At 42.1% G+C, this 18,433-nt stretch overlaps 16 protein-coding genes across 16 annotated transcripts; 7 read left to right on the top strand and 9 right to left on the bottom strand.

Annotated features, from left to right (window-relative positions):
• Positions 1-290: 290 nt before the first annotated feature.
• NEHOM01_0906 (uncharacterized protein) lies at positions 291-1,589 on the bottom strand (the record flags this gene model as incomplete). Its single annotated transcript, XM_051489784.1, has 1 exon — positions 291-1,589. One exon carries the CDS (start codon positions 1,587-1,589, stop codon positions 291-293), a length of 1,299 nt encoding a protein of 432 aa, XP_051345744.1.
• Positions 1,590-1,601: 12 nt separating this feature from the next.
• NEHOM01_0905 (uncharacterized protein) lies at positions 1,602-2,279 on the top strand (the record flags this gene model as incomplete). Its single annotated transcript, XM_051489783.1, has 1 exon — positions 1,602-2,279. The coding sequence occupies one exon, from the start codon at positions 1,602-1,604 to the stop codon at positions 2,277-2,279; it is 678 nt and encodes a 225-aa protein (XP_051345743.1).
• A 191-nt stretch (positions 2,280-2,470) lies between these two features.
• On the bottom strand, positions 2,471-3,220 carry NEHOM01_0904 (uncharacterized protein; the record flags this gene model as incomplete). The annotated part of the gene is made up of 1 exon (XM_051489782.1): positions 2,471-3,220. The coding sequence occupies one exon, from the start codon at positions 3,218-3,220 to the stop codon at positions 2,471-2,473; it is 750 nt and encodes a 249-aa protein (XP_051345742.1).
• A 480-nt stretch (positions 3,221-3,700) lies between these two features.
• NEHOM01_0903 (26S proteasome regulatory subunit T4) lies at positions 3,701-4,870 on the top strand (the record flags this gene model as incomplete). Its single annotated transcript, XM_051489781.1, has 1 exon — positions 3,701-4,870. One exon carries the CDS (start codon positions 3,701-3,703, stop codon positions 4,868-4,870), a length of 1,170 nt encoding a protein of 389 aa, XP_051345741.1.
• A 559-nt stretch (positions 4,871-5,429) lies between these two features.
• NEHOM01_0902 (uncharacterized protein) lies at positions 5,430-6,023 on the top strand (the record flags this gene model as incomplete). The annotated part of the gene is made up of 1 exon (XM_051489780.1): positions 5,430-6,023. One exon carries the CDS (start codon positions 5,430-5,432, stop codon positions 6,021-6,023), a length of 594 nt encoding a protein of 197 aa, XP_051345740.1.
• Positions 6,024-6,355: 332 nt separating this feature from the next.
• Positions 6,356-6,646, top strand: NEHOM01_0840 (small ubiquitin-related modifier; the record flags this gene model as incomplete). The annotated part of the gene is made up of 1 exon (XM_051489718.1): positions 6,356-6,646. One exon carries the CDS (start codon positions 6,356-6,358, stop codon positions 6,644-6,646), a length of 291 nt encoding a protein of 96 aa, XP_051345678.1.
• Positions 6,647-7,119: 473 nt separating this feature from the next.
• Positions 7,120-7,617, bottom strand: NEHOM01_0901 (uncharacterized protein; the record flags this gene model as incomplete). The annotated part of the gene is made up of 1 exon (XM_051489779.1): positions 7,120-7,617. The coding sequence occupies one exon, from the start codon at positions 7,615-7,617 to the stop codon at positions 7,120-7,122; it is 498 nt and encodes a 165-aa protein (XP_051345739.1).
• A 558-nt stretch (positions 7,618-8,175) lies between these two features.
• NEHOM01_0900 (uncharacterized protein) lies at positions 8,176-8,718 on the bottom strand (the record flags this gene model as incomplete). The annotated part of the gene is made up of 1 exon (XM_051489778.1): positions 8,176-8,718. The coding sequence occupies one exon, from the start codon at positions 8,716-8,718 to the stop codon at positions 8,176-8,178; it is 543 nt and encodes a 180-aa protein (XP_051345738.1).
• A 619-nt stretch (positions 8,719-9,337) lies between these two features.
• NEHOM01_0899 (uncharacterized protein) lies at positions 9,338-9,898 on the bottom strand (the record flags this gene model as incomplete). Its single annotated transcript, XM_051489777.1, has 1 exon — positions 9,338-9,898. One exon carries the CDS (start codon positions 9,896-9,898, stop codon positions 9,338-9,340), a length of 561 nt encoding a protein of 186 aa, XP_051345737.1.
• Positions 9,899-10,472: 574 nt separating this feature from the next.
• Positions 10,473-10,820, bottom strand: NEHOM01_0898 (uncharacterized protein; the record flags this gene model as incomplete). Its single annotated transcript, XM_051489776.1, has 1 exon — positions 10,473-10,820. One exon carries the CDS (start codon positions 10,818-10,820, stop codon positions 10,473-10,475), a length of 348 nt encoding a protein of 115 aa, XP_051345736.1.
• A 776-nt stretch (positions 10,821-11,596) lies between these two features.
• Positions 11,597-12,811, bottom strand: NEHOM01_0897 (uncharacterized protein; the record flags this gene model as incomplete). Its single annotated transcript, XM_051489775.1, has 1 exon — positions 11,597-12,811. One exon carries the CDS (start codon positions 12,809-12,811, stop codon positions 11,597-11,599), a length of 1,215 nt encoding a protein of 404 aa, XP_051345735.1.
• A 57-nt stretch (positions 12,812-12,868) lies between these two features.
• Positions 12,869-14,125, top strand: NEHOM01_0896 (histone-binding protein RBBP4; the record flags this gene model as incomplete). Its single annotated transcript, XM_051489774.1, has 1 exon — positions 12,869-14,125. The coding sequence occupies one exon, from the start codon at positions 12,869-12,871 to the stop codon at positions 14,123-14,125; it is 1,257 nt and encodes a 418-aa protein (XP_051345734.1).
• Positions 14,126-14,226: 101 nt separating this feature from the next.
• On the top strand, positions 14,227-15,006 carry NEHOM01_0895 (uncharacterized protein; the record flags this gene model as incomplete). Its single annotated transcript, XM_051489773.1, has 1 exon — positions 14,227-15,006. One exon carries the CDS (start codon positions 14,227-14,229, stop codon positions 15,004-15,006), a length of 780 nt encoding a protein of 259 aa, XP_051345733.1.
• A 514-nt stretch (positions 15,007-15,520) lies between these two features.
• NEHOM01_0894 (DNA repair and recombination protein RAD54B) lies at positions 15,521-17,287 on the top strand (the record flags this gene model as incomplete). The annotated part of the gene is made up of 1 exon (XM_051489772.1): positions 15,521-17,287. One exon carries the CDS (start codon positions 15,521-15,523, stop codon positions 17,285-17,287), a length of 1,767 nt encoding a protein of 588 aa, XP_051345732.1.
• On the bottom strand, positions 17,213-17,596 carry NEHOM01_0893 (uncharacterized protein; the record flags this gene model as incomplete). The annotated part of the gene is made up of 1 exon (XM_051489771.1): positions 17,213-17,596. The coding sequence occupies one exon, from the start codon at positions 17,594-17,596 to the stop codon at positions 17,213-17,215; it is 384 nt and encodes a 127-aa protein (XP_051345731.1).
• Positions 17,597-17,923: 327 nt separating this feature from the next.
• On the bottom strand, positions 17,924-18,346 carry NEHOM01_0892 (uncharacterized protein; the record flags this gene model as incomplete). Its single annotated transcript, XM_051489770.1, has 1 exon — positions 17,924-18,346. The coding sequence occupies one exon, from the start codon at positions 18,344-18,346 to the stop codon at positions 17,924-17,926; it is 423 nt and encodes a 140-aa protein (XP_051345730.1).
• Between the last annotated feature and the right edge of the window lie 87 nt (positions 18,347-18,433).

Genomic DNA, 18,433 nt, shown 5'->3' with positions numbered 1-18,433 from the left:
GTTGAGTTGAGTTAAGTTAAGTTAAGTTGTCACCACGATCAGAGGCATGCAATGTATTGGTAATATGGCCGAATAAATAACAACTTCGAACAACTTCTAACAGCCAAATTACATCAACACTAAACAAACCAAACTAGCACCACCCCAAACTACATCAACACTAAACAACCCTACACAACCCTACACAAACTCAACTTAATCTTAACTTAATCTTAACTCAATTTATCAGTGATTTATTCGCGCTAGACTTAAGTCTACCCCCTTTAGGATGGGAGTTGGACATAGACAATTTAAATGGGAAAGAGAATCTTCTCCTTGAGAATGCGCAAACGAACACTTTGCCACTCTTTATCAGTCAGCCAGAGATCTTTGGCCGGCTCAATGTTAGTTAGAGCATGAAGACCTCGCCAGGCCGTGGTGCCTCTTTCTTCCTCAGTAAGATGGTTAAGAGTAGTAAACTCCAGGGGAAGCTGAATAGCTTCTTGCTCCTCCAGAGTAGTGGGAATAAGAGGGGGCGGGGCGGGCATGGTTTGGGATGAGTTAGGATTAGATTCACTAGTATTAGCCGGATTAGAAGCGGGTTCAGCTGGCAGAGGTGCAGCCGGTGCGGCAGGAGCAGTCGTCGGCGGTTGAGGTAATGGTGTTCGGTCTTTAGTGATGTAAATCAACGTAGAGGCAAGCTTCTTCTCTCTTTCGGGAGGAGCGACCTTTTCTAATAAAGCCGCCAGACTCTCTTCTATGGTTTTAACCCCAGAATTCTCATTAACCGGCTCAGGCGGTTCAATAATAGCCTTACACCGGCTTAAAATCAAATCTCCTTCTTTCAGATCTTCATATACATCAATCCCATGCTTGTTTTTGAAATGCATACTAAACTGGGCCAAATCAAACCGATCTTGGCAAATATAGCACTCATTAGTATAAATACTAGCTCCAGGACCTTCTTCACGATTGGTCAGTTCATCCACTAAATCATCTCCATCCATAGTCCGACTGTACTTCTTATCCAGCACACCCCCATCTAAAATGCAATTATCTTCAATCGCCCAAACACTCATATCCACCCGATTAACCACCACCGAATTGGACAGTCCCAACCCAAAACTCACTCCCAAAGATAAAGGCGCCAAAAGAACTCCTTTAAACTTACCATGGCACAACAAACTATCAATCATGTTCATAATACCTACCCGTGGCAAGCCATCCGGAAAGGCCAACCCAATAAAGCACTCATTCGGCTGAAATGCTTTTGGTTCTAACTTCTCCATTTCCATCTCTCTAATCGTTCTAGCTAGTCCAGAAAGGTTTACTCGTTTCCGCCGCAAGTAAGATGCATCTTTACCCAGTAAGCACTCAATCTCTAAATCGTCTTCATTGTGTTTGTACAAGTAATCACCCGATCTACTCTCGTAACCAACTACCACCACGATATAAGTCACATCTGTACTCTTTCTATACGCAGCGTATCTGTACTCAGCCGGTACATAGTAAGAGTACTCACTTTTCATGAAATATCCGTATATATTCTTATTAGCAGTCTGAATACCCTCAATTGTCTGAATAGAAGTGAATATAGGAGTATAGCTCATTTTAAATTTTTAATGGACTATCGCTTATACGAACAACTCTTAGCTTCTGAAGATATGCCCGAACATCCAAATATTGATACTAAGTCTATTCAGGCCTGGCAAGAGCAAAGACGGCAGGATATCAAAGAAATTCTCCTAAAAAGGAAAGAAGAGATAGAGAAAAAGGAAATCAGAACAAAAGAAGAAGAAAAAGAGATAGAAAAAATCAATCAACTGACTAAGGAAGAGATTGTGGAAATTTATTCAAAAACAACTATTTCTGATCAAAATCAAAATCAAAACAATGATAAGGACAAGAATAATTTATCAGATCAAAATCAAAAACAAAGTTGTGAAACAGAAGAAGAAACCGTATTCCTGGCTACAGATGCTCCTCCAGAGTTACAGGCCGTAGAGAGTGATTTATTGGGTTTACTATCGCAATCGGATACAACTATTGAATATTTAATGCATGCATTGAGTTTAAAGGAAGCTGTGGGGGTAAGTGATTACTTGATGGTTTTGTTAGTTCATAATGCTAAGGAAGGGTTGGTTGTAGCCACTAAACGGATTTGCAAGTACGTTATTGCTTATGATTACATTCAGAAGGCTAAATTAGGCCAAATAACCCAAAGTCTTATCTATGCCATTGAAAAGGAAGGCCATGCCTACTGGGCTAAAGTGTTCCAGCACTACCATCCTGATGCTTAACAATAAATGTGATTTAAGTGGAGTGGAGTTGGGTTAGTATTGGGTTGGGGTGGAGTGAGGTGTTGAAATATGCGATATGCAATGCTAATTGGATGTAGTGGCTGAATATGGGTGTCTTTATTTATGGGCTGTGATAGGTAGAGAGGAGGTGGTAGTTCAAGACTTCCCAGTCTATGGCTTGGCTTGGCAACTCATGAGGTCCTATGGTGTAGCGGTAGCACCCGGGACTTTGAATCCCGTAACCCGAGTTCGATCCTCGGTAGGACCATCTTTTTTTGGACCACTGCTTGGCCAAAGATACCGCGTAAAGTAGCTAATTGGGCCCAAGTTAGTGTTTGCTCGTTCTCTACTAGCACCACTACTCGGATTGTCCGTTGTAAGTACTTAAGCCGTGGTAGACCAAAGGGATCCTTCTGGGCTAGCCAAATAATTAAGGTGGACTGAGTTGGGCCAATGAAGTACACCCGAACATTAGCAGGTAAAGTTTGCACTAAGACACGTTCAATCAAGTAATCACTAAGTGGAGTTCTTAGCTCGTGCAAATAAGGCAGGTCTATGCTACTTTTCGCGTGTAAGTACTGCTTAGTCCGGGTTGTTTCTCTGAGAATAACCGGAGCCCATTCCAAGTAAAGACTCCAGAACCGCCTGGTCAAACGAGCTTCCACCCGCTGAATATTGCTTATTTCCGCCACCGAGTATCCCAAAGCCTTAGCTCGATTCTTCAGAAGGGTGTACATCCCTGACGAGTACCTATCTACTTCCTGGTCCAAGGCCGTACGACCAAGAGCCAGCTGCACCAAGTAAAACCATTCCCGGCATCTACTATTCATCTGCAAAGTACCAATAATCGTCTCTCTTTTCCACTCACTAAGCAACCGCCAAATCTTTATCTCTTTCAAGTAAGCTTCCATATAACCCATCATCTCACCATTAAACCGCATACCTTTTCTAGTAAGACCTAACTACTTAATGTTTAACTACTTATTTAACCACCTACTATTATGACTAGCTTACATTATAACTAACTTTCTTAGCTACGTACTCATCACTCTAATTAACTACCAGTAAATTACAACCCACAATGATTAAATAAGCACACATTAGGTTGGGTTAGTATTGGTATGCGTATTAGGTTAGTATGTGTTGGTGTGCGTATTAGTATGCGTATTAGTCTACTTACACCCCCATTATGATATTAGTATTGCAATCGGTTTAGTATTGGGTTAGTATTAGATTACAAGACATAACTTAACTGAACTAACTCAATACATTGCGCCATACCAAACCACACCACACCATACCAAACCAAACCACACTAAACTCAACTCAACTCAATACTAACTCAATACTAACTCAACTCAATACTAACTCAACGCAATGTCAATGTCAATGTAATATAATCTCCCTATTATTTTATTGTTATGGACGAAGAGAAGCGGGAAGCCTTATTACAATACCATAAAGCAACCACTGATCATAGTAATGCCTTATCTACAATGAAGGAAATGGGTCAGGCTATGAAGTCCTTAGAGAAAGAGTTCGAGAAGACTGAAAAGGATATCGATGCCTTGCAAAGTGTTGGCCAGATGGTAGGAGAAGTACTTAAGCAACTAGATGACGAAAGGTTTATTGTCAAGACGTCACAAGGACCAAGGTATATTGTAGGTGCTAGGAAGACTATTCCTAGAGATTTATTGGTTTTAGGAGCCCGAGTAGCTTTAGATATAACTACTCTAACTATTATGCGATATTTACCACGGGAAGTAGATCCTTTAGTTTATTCTATGTCCATTGAGAAGCCAGGTGAGGTTTCTTTTGATAAGATTGGTGGATTAGCCGACCAGATAAGAGAAATTCGGGAAGTGATTGAACTACCCATTAAAAATCCAGAGATCTTTAAGCGGGTGGGAATTTCACCGCCTAAAGGAGTACTTCTTTACGGTCCACCTGGGACGGGTAAGACTCTACTGGCCCGGGCGGTAGCAGCTACTTTAGACTCTAATTTCTTAAAGGTAGTTAGTTCAGCTATCATTGAGAAGTATATTGGTGAGAGTAGTAGAATGATTAGAGAAATGTTTGCTTATGCTAAAGCTAATCAGCCTTGTGTTATCTTTTTAGATGAAATTGATGCGATTGGTGGGAAAAGGTCTTCTGATTCTAACTCGTCTGATCGGGAGGTGCAAAGGACTTTGATGGAGTTGCTTAATCAAATGGATGGGTTTGAAGAGTTGGGTCGAGTTAAGGTCATTATGGCGACTAATCGGCCGGATATTTTAGATCCAGCCTTACTACGACCGGGGAGGTTAGATCGGAAGATTGAAATACCTCTACCTACGGCCCAAGGTCGATTGGAGATTCTTAAGATTCATTCGGAGAAGATGGAGAAGCGCGGTGAGATAGACTATGACAGTTTGGTTAAGATGGCGCATGGATTTAACGGGGCGGATTTAAGGAATGTATGTAGTGAGGCAGGTATGTTAGCTATTCGAGAGGATAGGGACTTTATCACGCAAGATGATCTCACTCGTAGTGTAAGAAAGATAGCTGAGCAAAAGAAGCTCGAAGGCCGGATGGATTACAAGAAGGTCTAATTAGCAATAAATGAGTGCTTAGTTTGAGTTAGTATTGTGTTAAGTTAAGTTTGGTTTGGGTTGTGGTGGGTTTAGTTGAGATTGGGTTGTGTTATGTTGAATTGAATTGAGTTAAGTTGTGACTGAGTTAAGTTTGGTTTGGGTTGTGATGGGTTTAGTTGAGATTGGGTTGTGTTAAGTTAAGTATTATGTTTGGTTTAGATTGAGTTGAGTGATGTTATGTTATGTTGTGACTGAGTTAAGTATTGGGTTGTATTGAATTAAGTTATGTTAAGTTGTGACTGAGTTATGTTACGTTATGTTATGCTATCTTGAGTTGTATAATTGTGTAGTTATCAAAACTAGTTCAATTTTGGTGGTGGCGTAAGTTGGGTTGCGATAAGTGCGATGTAATGTCAAGTAGGTGCTATCTAAATACTAACTCAAATATTGGGTCTGGAATTGAAGTTGATTGGTATTTGATTGGTGAATGGCGGGGGATTGAAGGGAGTTGGTGGCTGATCAAATGGGCCAATAAACGAATTTGGGGTATTCACCAAGCGAATGCGGAGATACTAACATGAACAATGAAGAGAAACTAGCCCTGGCCCCAAACGAAGTTCTTTGTGCTACCATTGGAAAGATCTACTCTGCAGAGACTGGCGAGGCTTCTTCATCACATATTTCCTATATCATCAAACGGGCCAGTCTTTCTATGCCAGTTGTGCTTTGTGCTTTATATCTAGCCGTATCAGCTCGAGAAAAGGCTGCCCAGTACATAGGCAGTCTCCGTGAAGAAATGGAAGCCCATATCTTTCAACGGGAAGAACTTCAAAAGAAGATAGATACCTGCCTTCAACTTTGCGAGAACAGTGCGACTCTCTTTTCTATTTGCCTAATTATAGCCTCTAAATACTTAGTAGACCGCGTTTACATCAACCGTACCTGGGCCAACATTCTTATGATGGACAAGTCCCAAATTAATGCCTACGAACGTATTCTTCTCCATGTCTTCGACCACAACATAGACATCTCCGAAACTTCCCTTAAATTCGTCCTCCAAAAAGTCCACCGCTTCTCCTACGTCCATCCACCCAAGAAAGAAGGCAAACTCCTCCGCACCCTCAAGAACCTAGCCGCATGTCTCTTCAAACGTCCTGATGCCAAGCACTAACTACTTAGTATTTACTTAACCAACTACCAAATCAAGTCCATCTAAATTAAGTCAACGCAATATAAATGAATACTAAATTAAGCCAGTCTAAAACCAACCCAATCTAAAACCAATCTAACCTAAACTGAATACTAAATTAAGCCAATACTAAAACCAACCCAATCTAAACACTATACTAAACTAAACCAAACACTATACTAAACTAAACTAAATCAAACACAATCTAAACTAAACGCAATAAGATATTAATATAAAAGGCTTTCAGTGTAACTATGACTAATGCTCATTACAGCCGACTTATAGTTATTCATCACTAAGCAGGGGGTAAAAAAATGAGAATAGAAGAACTTAATGAGCATCCTAAGAAGGAAACTACTAAAGAACCAACTAATACATTAGTTATTCGCTTAAGAGATGAAAGTGGTGCGATTTGGTCCTATCGTTTGAAAAAGACTACGATGCTTAAGAAGGTCTTTGATGAGTACACTCGTCGTATTGGCAGTCAAGCTAAACTTCGCTTTAGTTACAACAATCGGACTTTGGGTGAATCTGAGACTCCAGACCAGCTAGAAATGGCTGATTCTGATATAATTGATGTCTATTCAGCCCAAGTAGGTGGCTAAACAAGTCTCTTCTTTATTAAACATTCACATTGCATTATGTATTAGTATTTAGTTAAGTTAAGATATGTATTTGGTTGAATTGAGTTAAGTTAGTATTGGGTTATGTTGAGATAAGTTGATATAAGATATGTATTAGGTTAATGGAATGGAGTATAATACTAACCCAATAACACCTAATTCGATTTGAATACTAGCTGTAGTACTGCCATACGACTACAGCAATCAATCTGATCACTACTTAGTACACACTACTTAGTAGTACTAAAATAATACTAACTTGGTATGACGTCATACTCATCCACCCTTATTTACTCAATAAAAGACATCCCTATTGGGTTAGTATTGAGTACTACATTACACTACACTACACTACATCAACACAACTCAAACCCAACTCCACCCTAACCCAAACCCAACTTAATACTAACCCAATATATCCTTATCTTTATTTAAGTAGATGGAAGAGACTGGTCCTACTTGGTGACACGAGTGGTGGCTACCTTTTGAATGGGAATGAGCTGGCCACTTAAATCGACTACTACATAGGTGCTGTTATCAAGGGAGGAACAAGCTAAAGTAACTGTACGGTTGGTTAGAGTCATTGTATACTGTGTAGCACTAATTGGCTTGATCGATTGAATCTCTTCTCTTTCATTCACTCCTTCAATAGCTACCATTTCATACTCAGCAGATGTACTTAAGTCAATAGGTATTTCGTACTCAACCTCCTCTTGTTCGTGCTGTCTATGACTGGGTGGTAAAGGATTGGTCGTCCGACTGAAACACTCATCAACAGCAATACCAGCTGTAAGACTCTCAATCAAAGAATTGGGTAAAAAGAGAGTTTCAGATGCAATTGGTTCTTCTGATACCTTAGCAGTCTGTTGCGGACTTAGGACATACTCTAATGGACAATCATTTACAATCGGCAAATCTTCTTCGGGCAAGGAACAATATCCACGAACACTCATGAGCTTAAATAAAAAAGGGTATTTGGAGAGTAGTCTGAATTGGGTTATGAAGACTCAGGCCTTCACCTTTCGATTTAACTATCCAGCTAGCAACAGCCCTCTCAACTGCTCAGTCTGTAAGGACTAAACAGGACTTTCTGGTCAGCTGCCACCATAAGAATCTCTTCTTTGACCATTTCGATCCGGTGTATGCTACTCTCAGACCTTCCTAAGGGCGAACCCCTCTCGAAAGCTTCCAATTACCACTGAACAGGGGGTCGCAAATTTCTTACATATTGAGTTGAGTTTAGGTTAGATTGAGTTAGTATTGGGTTAGATTGAGTTAGTATTGGGTTAGATTGAGTGGGTTAGGGTGGTGTTATAATGGTATTGTGTGTAATTGGATAGTGTTGAAGTGTATTGGGTTGGTGGGATAAGTAAATTATTAAGTTAGAGGTGTTATTGTTCTGTTTATTATTAAGTTGGTATTGAGTTGGGTTGGTGATGGGGTGGTGGAGTGATGTGAATACTAAATTAGATGGGGTGGTGTGGGGTGGGGTGGTGTTCTAAGGAATAGGTTTATTTGAAGGTACGGTTGATGGCATTGATGAGAGAGAAGGTAGTGATCCAGGTGACATGGGTGATGTCTTGGACAATGGAGTAGTGGATGAGTGATTCACAGAGGTAGTGGGTGTAATAGGTGAACCGACCTTTGCGGAAGAGAAGGTAGTGAGAGATGGCTTGGCCGAGTGAGGCTAGTACAAATAAAGAAGGAAGCGGATGGTCGTTGTTGAATGAACGGGCAACAATTAGGGGATAGTAGAGAAGACCTCCAATCCAATGAATTCGGGACATTTTGCTCTTGCAGTTGTAAGAGTAGAGGGCTGACTCAAATGTTCGTCGTAGTAAATGAATGATCATGAGGCGAGCACTTCCTGTAATAGAATGACGTAGAGCTAAGAAAAAGGCCCAGAGTAAGCCATTGAGATAGAAAAAGATGAAGGCGTCCTTGTGGATGCCTTGCTTAGCTAAATTGCGGCCGTGTAGAGTCTTTTCGCGTTGGAAGAAGAAGGCTAACCAGCCAGTTAGGCTAGTAAGAAGAAAGAAGAGTTGGTAGAGCATGTGATTTTGCAAAATCAAAAAGATTTAACGGTTTGGCTAGTATTGAATTGAAATTTCTATTAGAATGACGTCATATTGCTATATATGGCAAATTTATGTTTAGAGAAAATTAGATTAATATGACATGTCGATAGGTATTAGTATTGGGTTAGTATTTAGATAGGTGTTAGTATTTAGATGGGTTGTGTTGGTATTGGGTTGGTGTAGCCTTCCACACATCCTAAATGAGATTCTCAAATTATCTCTACTTTTACACGAGTTAATTACAGGAGAACAGAACTTAGTAGATATTCCTTACTACTTTAAACAACCCAATGCCAAACCAAGCCAATTAGAGTATAAATATACGACGATGCTTGATCAAAGGCTTTCTAAAAGTTACATGAAAGGCCTACAGAAGACTATACCAGATCTAGGAACTACATAATTCCACCTCAATTACACCTCAATACTAACACAACACCACCTCAATACCAACACAGTACTTAGTATTAGAGGCGTATAATGTACTAACCCAATAATCTACTCGCAATCAACTTAGATATTAGAACTAATGCTTTTTATTCGTATTGATCTCAAAATTCGACTGGTTTAACTATCGTAATGAGATTGTTGTGGCTTAGTAATTCCTTGGGTTTTGATCTCTTTTGCCATGCAATTCCTCTTGTTTAGAGAGTTGCTCTTGCATTGCATTGATCTCTAGCTGCTTTTCATGCAGTTTTCGCTTGGCCCGTTCAATTCTTTCTTGTTCCTTTTGCTGTCTTTGCTCAGATTTCTCTATCTCCCTTTGCTGTCTTTGCTCAGATTTCTCTATCTCCCTTTGCCGTTTTTGTTCAGATCTCTCTATCTCCCTTTGCTGTCTTTGCTCAGCTCTCTCTATCTCCCTTTGTAATCTTTGTTCCTGCTTTTCTTTATTCTTCTGTTGTTGTCGTTCCAGTTGTTCCTTATCTAATGGGGTCCATGAAATGCCAGACCATCCAACTTGAACATTCCATCCACATAGACCACTTTTTCCATGCTGACCATCTTGCCCATCTTGTCCATCTTGACCATCCTGTCCGTTCTGCCCGTTCATTCCTGTGGTTTCTCCGTGTGCTAATCCAAGTACTGCGTTAACAAGCGAGCAAACACCGACTGTTAAACCCATTATAAAACCAAAGCCTTTCGAGTGAATGATCATCTTTGTCGTGAAAAATCAGCTGCATTTATTGTAAAGATCTAAAGCTGGTCCTTTGCCAAAGTTGTCTCAGTTCAGCGGCTATTCTAGATTAACATCCTCAAACCAACCTAATGTTTATTTCATTCTGCTATATTGCCTTTGACATATTATGACTGAGGAATCTGTTTGGTCTCAATGTTAGTTTGACGTTCTACTACAATATATACTTGATTAAAGGCTTACTGTCGTGCCGCTACACAACCACTACTCCTTCCTCACACTAAATCGCTTATTTACTGGCCGATCACATTAGTATTAGGTTGGTAGTGGGTTGGTAGAGTATGACGTCATATCATTGTCTACATTCAATAAATGGCTGACTATGCCGTATCGAGGCATGCCACTGATGGAATTTGTATTGGTCATAGGAACTATCCCTTCCCCAGGATACGATAGTTAGTATACTTACATAGATATTAGAGCTGCTATTATTTATTCTTGTTAAGATAAGAATGACAGGTGGTAGTCATAGGAATTAGTACCTCTTAATTATCCAATAAGGCATCTTAATTCACTAGCTTCTTTTTCCTCACCTTTATTGCCCTATTGCTAACCGCTTTTGGTTGTCTTGCATCTTTCTTCGTTTATCCTTCTTCTTTTGTTTCTCCAACCTGGCCTCCTCTTCTTGTTCTTTGCGCATTTCTTCCATCTCTCTCTGCTTTTGCTTGGCTTGTTTCTGTTGTGATTTCTCTAACCTGTCCTTCTTCTTGGAGTTTCTTCGTCCTACATACTCTCCATTATCTGCCCAGCTATTCTCGAACACGCTTCGTTCTACATCACTCCCATTGGCCTGTTCGACTGATCCTATCACAAAGTTAATAAGCATAGATAAACTAATCAATAAACCTATCACAAACTTAATGGATTTCGTTTGAATTATCATTTACCTGTAAAAAAATCAGTTTATTTATAGTTTAAAATTACCTTATTAGGCAATTACCCAAATAGGAAAGGGCCGTGCCCAATAAGGAAAGTCCATCTTAACTAATTGTCATGTTACTGAGTGGCTACACACCATTTTCAACCAATACTAACTTCTACTAATACTAATACTAACCGGATGCTCGTAGGATTTATTGAATAAAGTGTTAGTGTTGGGTTAGTATCTTCTTAAGCCAACTCCTTTCTGTATTTATAATTTGGAGTTGTACTCTACCAATCTCTAGCCCAATTTGATTGACCTCTTGTTCCTGGAACTGCTGATGAAGAATAAAGATATGCTAACTTGTGCTTATCATCTGTGAAACATACTGCAATGCAGCTAACCCAATACCAACTCAATACAAGCAAAGAATGGCGGTGGATACTCTGAACACCACACTAATACATACTCTATTAAAGAACTCCTTGAGATAATTGTGGGCACCATTTATTGAGTAAATAAGGGTGAGTATGACATCATATCAAGTTAGTATTAGTATTAGTGTTAGTATTGATATTGATAGTACTAAGTAGTGTGTACTAAGTAGTGAGTGGCTTATCAGTACTTAAGTTGAAGTAGTCGTATGACAGCACTACATAAAGGTTACATGATCCCCGAAACTTACAAGATGTCGATTAGTATTGAATTAGGAAGCTTTAAATAAGCCCTGAATGTTCTCTATTTATTGCAATAATAGATGGCCTGGCCCTAGTCGCCCGTATTAGTTCGGCTTAGGCCTAAACCGTCGTGCATCTCTGAGCACCCTGGTGGCTATGTCCTTCTTCCTCATACTGGGCCTCGGCCTCGCCGCCCGTGTACTGCTCCAGGCTTTGCTTGTTAATGAAAATAGCCGGAGTACCACTAACTGGCGCCGGAATAGCCGCTGCTCCCAACTGACTAACTATCTCTGCGTTCTTATCTACGCCACTAAAGACGGGAATCAACCGCACGAAAAGACAGCCACGTTCACCAGAACCTACGCCTATACCCTGCTGACTAACCATCAAGAAGTCTTCTCCTAAATCCCGATTGGCTATCTCTGGCAAGCCTACCTTAATACTCTCCCCTTCTAAAGTCAATAAATCAACCGGATCCCGACGTAACAACTGCACAACCGGTACACGTACTTCCGTGTACAAGTGCTCCAAAGAAATACGCTTAAACCTTCCATCCGGCTTAACTTGAATAACAAAGACTAAATCCCCAGGTAAGGCTCCTTTTTCTTCATCACCCATTCCCCGGTAGACAATCTTCTCTCCCGTTGCCACTCCCTTCTGAATATTCACTTGAATAACTTTCTGCTCCACACACTGTCCTTTCCCATGGCAACTCGTACATTTCGGTCCAGAAGTAAAGACACCTTCACCCCGGCATTCCCGGCAGACTACTTGCTTCTGCATGTACATTCCACCCATGTTAGCTACCTCTAAATAAGCACCCGCTCCCTTGCACCGCTTACACTCCTTGCTATTCGGATATCCTATCCCATCACAAGGCCGACAAACAACATTACGAGTAATTCTATACTTACTAGTCTTCCCCTTCAGTACGTCCAGGAGTCCTATTTGAATTTTCTCTACTCGACTAGCCACTTTGGCCTGTCGCGACTGACCACCAAAATCACCACCAAAGAATGAGTTAAAGAATGAACCACCCATTCCGCCCATTCCACCCATATCAAAGCCCATTTGGTCCTCACCACTATCATACTTCCTTCTTTTCTCGTCATCAGAAAGAACTTCATAAGCTGCTGAGATTTCAGAGAACTTCTGGTCTAGTTCTTTCTTCTTTGCCGCTCGTTCCTCCTCTGTTTTACACTGTTTTAATGCACTTGCAGCTGCCGCGCCGTCGGAATGGTACTTTAAAGCCAATTTACGAAATGCGGTCTTAATATCCTTAGTAGAAGCATTAGTATCTACGCCTAATGCCTTGTAATATCCTAATCGGTCCATGAGATACGCAAAAATTGCCGGGTATTTAAGCCGAGAATTTTCTAGAACTCCAATCTAATGGACTTAGCTAAAGGAGACCGAGAGATAGAGGAAAGAAAGCAAGTAGAACAAAGTAGCGATGGCAGTCGGGGAGAGGAGCAAATCGGTGAAGAACGAAGTTCTGAAGAAGAACGAGTGATCTGTGAGGAGTTTAATACCTGGCGCAAGAACGTGCCTTATTTATACGATATGTTATTGTCCCACGGTTTAACTTGGCCTTCATTAACAGTGCAATGGTTCCCAGAAGCCATTAGAAATGAGGAGAATGAAACGACTACGCAACGGGTGCTTTTATCAACTCATACTTCAAGTCAGGCCGATGAGCATTTAGTTATTGCTTCTTTGACTTTACCGGATACAGTGAGTGATTCTAGTGTGCGCTCTTTAGAGGATGGTGGATATGGCTTAGGTGAGTCTAAAGTAAGGATAGTACAGAAGATTCCTATGCCGAGTGAAGTTAATCGGGCTAGGTATATGCCTGGTAATAGTAATTTAATTGCTGTACGGTTTGACTTGCCGGAGGTGCATTTATATGATTATACTAAGCATGGATCTTTTCCACGGGAGTCTGAGCCTAATATGGTGCTGGCAGGCCATACGGAAGGAGGATTTGGGCTGGTGTGGCATCCGGTGCGTGAGAATACTTTGGTGACGGCGGGGTATGATGGCCGGGTCTGTACGTACCAGATTGATCAGTCAACTACGCCGGTGGCTCAATTGCAAGAGAGTGGTGAGATTAATGACATATCTTTATCGATGGATGGTGGTATGGCTGCGTTGGCCTTAGATAAGGACGGGGCGGTGATTGTGGACTTAAGGGATGGGTCTAAGAAGCGGTTGGGAACGGGGAAGACTTTGTGCGCGCAGTTTTCGTTGGAGAGTGAGCACTTAGTGGCGACGGGATCTAGTGGTGGACGTTTGGGTGTTTGGGATATTAGGAATGACAGTATGCCTTTACATGATCTGGTGGGGCATGCTGGGGATGTCCTGCAAGTTGAATGGTCGCCTCACTTTGAGGACGTTCTGGCTTCGTCCAGTGCGGATCGCCGGGTTAACCTTTGGGACTTGAGCCGGGTAGGCCAGGAACAGTCGGCCGTGGATGCGGAGGATGGACCGCCGGAGTTATTGTTTGTGCATGGTGGGCATACGGATACGGTCTGTGACTTATCTTGGAACCCACATGAGCCCTGGGAAATTGCTACGGTTGCTGAGGACAATGTCCTGCAAGTTTGGCAAATTGCTCGAGAAGTAGCTTCGGATGAAGAAGAGGCCTAAACTATCAATAATAAAGATGGGTGAGCAGATGGCTCGAAAACACAGTTTGTTTGTCTATTTACCTTGGGACGCATAAAGCTGTAGAAAACACACAAACAATAATGGCGCTTACGTTCAACTGGACAATTCTACGGTCCTTGTTAGCTGAAGGGTTGTGTACAGCGGTCTTTACTTATGCGGTTTACAGTGTGTCGACTGGAGTGACTATAACGGAAGATACGGCGGCGGCGGCAGCAAGTGTGTGTTTGACAGTCGGGTTTTCTAGTGTAGCTATCATTTATGCGTTCATGGATATAACTATTGCCCACTTTAATCCGGCCATTACCTTGGCCGCGATTCTAACTGGGAAGCTGCCTATTTTCATGGGGCTCGGGTACATTATCATGCAATGTGCTGGAGCGATGTTGGGCTGTGGGGCCATGTTGTTGAGTAAGCCGGGTAGTTCTGAGGATCTGCTAGACATATCGCGATCGAAGATTTCGGATGATGCGTCTATTGGGAATGCCTTGCTTACGGAGATGATTTTGACGGGCATCTTAGTTTATGTGGCCTTCTCGGTGGCCATTAATGTGTTCAATCCGCCTACTCAAGTTAAGATTGAAGTGCCGGATGAGGTGGAGGATAATGACAAGTTGCGAGTGGTGACTTCTCAGGCACCTAACCGATCGGCCTTTGCGCCAATTGCGATTGGGTACACGCTAGGATTCTTGGCATTGCTAGGTTTGGGCTCAAGTGGTGGTGTGTTTAATCCGGCCGTGACATTGCCGCCGGTGCTTTTCTCAGGGCACTGGAAGAATGTTTGGGTGTACTGGGTAGGCCAATTTGTTGGTGGGATTGTAGGGGCCTTCCTTCATGTAATCATCTTTGCCAAATCGGCCTAGTCTTGCCGAGATAATGACCACTGCTAGCTAAATGATGTGCCAGTGAATGGTATACCGGGAAGTTTCCATTTAACTACCGATCAATAAACAAGTTATCGATACACTCTATCAAGTTAAAGTTGTTAAGGTGAGTTGGTGTAGTGTAGTGTGATGTGATGTGATGTGATGTGGTGTGTTCTAAATGGTTTATTTGGTTAGTAGCAACCCAATTTGAATTGTGGTACATTGCGTTGACTCAACTTGAGTCAACTTATCTCAACTCAACTCAAACACACCATAACGTATCACAAACTCAACTCAACTTAACATCACCTAACTCTATATTAACAGAATCTAGACAGAATCTAGACATCACCCAACCCAATACTAACTCTATATTAACAGAATCTAGACATAATCTAGACATAATCTAAATATAATCTAAAAGTCAATAGTAAGTCTACCTTAGTTCGAAAGGATACGATTTGGTTTATGTTTTATTTAAAGTCTGGTGAGATGAGTTGGGGGGTTTTTTATGAAGTGTTGGTATATAAGGAAAAGTAATGGAGATGAGAAGGAATGTGGAGTACTGAAGAAGGCTGGTTCGTTTTATATTCTACTGAGTGGGTTAGGGCGTGTGATAGACCGAGTTTATCCAACTAGGAGTTCTGAAGTCTTAGAAGGACCGCTTTACCGGGCTACTACGGGTTGTGAGTCCCTATTAGACCAAGTTAGTTCGGTGATTAAAGAACTAGGACGGCCGGTTGCTGTGGGAGGTAGTGGGTCTTATCGTCGTCGACCTAAAGTTGGACCGGCGCCGGAAGGCTCTTTAGTCTTAGCACCTCGGGCGTACATTGAGCCGGTGCATTTGAAGTACTTTAAGGACTACCAGATAGAGGGAGTGCGTTTTATGTTTGAGCGGCTGCGCAGTTCAGCTGGAGCCGTGCTTGCTGATGAAATGGGCTTAGGAAAGACGTTTCAAGCCATTGCGATCGTTAGAATCTTTTGTAAAGTTGGTGATAGTGTACTGATTGTAGCACCTTGCTCTTTAGTAGGTGTCTGGGAGAGAGAGTTAAGAAAGTGGGCCAATTTACTTAGTGTGTTTAATGGGATTGATAAGCATCCAAAGAAGTACTCAGGACGAGAAGAGATTCTACTGTTGAGCTATGAACGGCTAGCTACTTGGAAGGAGGCCACTAAACATAAATTCTCATTGGTGGTCTGTGATGAGGCACATCGACTGCGAACAGGTACTTCCCAGGCCATTGCCGCCTTAAAGAAGTTAGAGGGCAAACGCCTCTTACTAACTGGAACGCCATTTCAGAACAGTTTAATGGAGTATAAGACACTTTTAGCCCTAGTGGATGCTCGGGCTGAGAGTGCTAAAGGCGCGGCTGAGTTATCTAATATTGCCGGGGAAGCTATTCTTAGGCGTAAGATTGAGCGGACTAGTTTAAGTCTTCCTCAGAAAGACGAAATGATTTGGCTGGTCAGGAACAACCAGTATGAGGAGACAGAGAGACTGTACAACTCCTTTGAAAGATCGCTGGGTATTCAGACCTTGCAAAAACTCCGTGGAGAGGTTAGTCGGTCACCAAGCAAGTGGCAGCTCTTTTACTCTTTAGCCCGAAGTATTCTCGTGCAAGGCCATTCTTTAGTGATCATTTCTCGGTTTATTGATTCGGTGGACCAGGCTAAAGCTGTGGTTTTGCGCTTAGCCGCTGAGCGAGATGTGCCTATTAAGGCTAACGACTTGTCGGTCTTTCATGGCGAGATGCCAGTTATTGAGCGGGAGAGGTCTTTAGCTGGATTTCAAAGTACGGGCCAGAAGGTGATTATTCTATCAGCTAAGTGTGGAGCAGAAGGACTAACTCTAGTTAAGGCCACGCGAATGATTATTCTGGACTCAGACTGGAACCCAGCGAATGATCTGCAGGCTATGGCTCGAATTTGGCGACTGGGACAGACTCAGCCAGTGGTTATTCACCGACTGTTCTTAATGGGCACGGTTGAGGAGCACGTTCTTCTAGTGCAACTCAAGAAACTGGTGCTGCAGAAGAGTTTAGAGGGTGAAGGTGAGGACGAACTGGCTGAATCGGAAATATCAAGTGTCTTTGTAGCGCGGGAAGACTCGGTGGTTCATGACTGGTTAGGATGTCAGTGCCAACCAGAGCAGCCTAATATGCAGGGTAGTGATGGGTACAACCATCTGCACACAGATGCCGGTCTAATTCTCCACAAACGGGTCAACGGCGAACCCGATGCTCCTTCGTTTGCGCTGTGTGCGGATATCCCGCAGTAATTGGGCCAAATAGAGCGTGCGCCGAATGTAGAGAATCTTAGCGTGTAGATCCAAAGCGGCCTCGGCGTTGATGAGTTTAACCTGGATACGTTTTGCGGAAGAGAAAAGGGCAATAGAGCCATTATAGGGCCGGGTTGAGAGTCCAGCTAAGGAAAAGACGTGAATAGGTTCCTCTTCACCAAAGTAGGTCATAGCGATGGCTAAGTCCTCAGAGCTAAGTCGGGCATAGATTTGCAAGAAAGAAGAAGCAGGGATATGGATCCATTCAGTGCCATTCCAGTGGGACAATAGCAAAACACTCCATCGCATAAGAAGTTATTGAATTGAGTTAAGTTAAGATTAAGTTGGGGTGAGGTGAGGTGAGGTGGGTTGGGTGAAATAAGATAAGATTAAGTTGTGATGAGTGAAATAAGATAAGAGGGACTTAAAATTAGTAGTTGGCTAGGCTTAATTAATTATGTGCAACAAGTAGATGAACGGGGAGGGGGTGCATGTCTAGGATGGTGGGGCGATGATAATAAACGTGTTGTTTGAGTTGGGTTATTAGATTGGGTTGTTGGATTGCGTTATTGGTGAGGAGTAATATAAAGCCAAAGATAATGTTAATATATGTTACTAGAATGCTAAATGGTTGGTTTATTGTTCCTTGCGACTTGAAGAGTTGAATTTGGAGTTAGATGAAGAGTCGGATGGTTTAGATGAGCTCTTAGAAGAACTCTTCTTGGAGGAGTCGCTTAATGAAGATGAATTCTTAGACGAATCGTTGGAAGAAGAACTCTTCTTGGATGAGTCTTTAGAAGATGATGGGTCATTGGAAGAACTCTTAGACACGTCCTTGGATGAGTCGTTGGAGGACTCTTCTTGCTTCTTGTCAATTTGATCAACGGTCTTGTAGAAGGTTTCTCTTACGGATTCGCTGGTGCTCAGAACAAAGTTCTTGGCTCGCAGGAACATTGAGGATGTTTTGTCGGCAATTGAGTCAGAGGTTGCAGTCTGTTCTGGCGTCATTACCGCGGATGATGATGTGTTTGCGCTATCGGATGTGATTTCTTTGGGCATATCAGGAGTAATGATCTCTGTATTTATGCATGACGTTGACCAATAACTGATCACAAACTCCTATCACTCCTTTTACCCCTATTACTC

This window comes from Nematocida homosporus, assembly GCF_024244095.1.
Source record: "Nematocida homosporus strain JUm1504 chromosome Unknown 4449, whole genome shotgun sequence".
In the NCBI taxonomy this organism is placed as follows: Eukaryota; Fungi; Microsporidia; genus Nematocida; species Nematocida homosporus.
The sequence above is the reverse complement of the archived record's forward strand: the minus strand, read 5'-3'. Positions and strand labels throughout refer to the sequence as shown.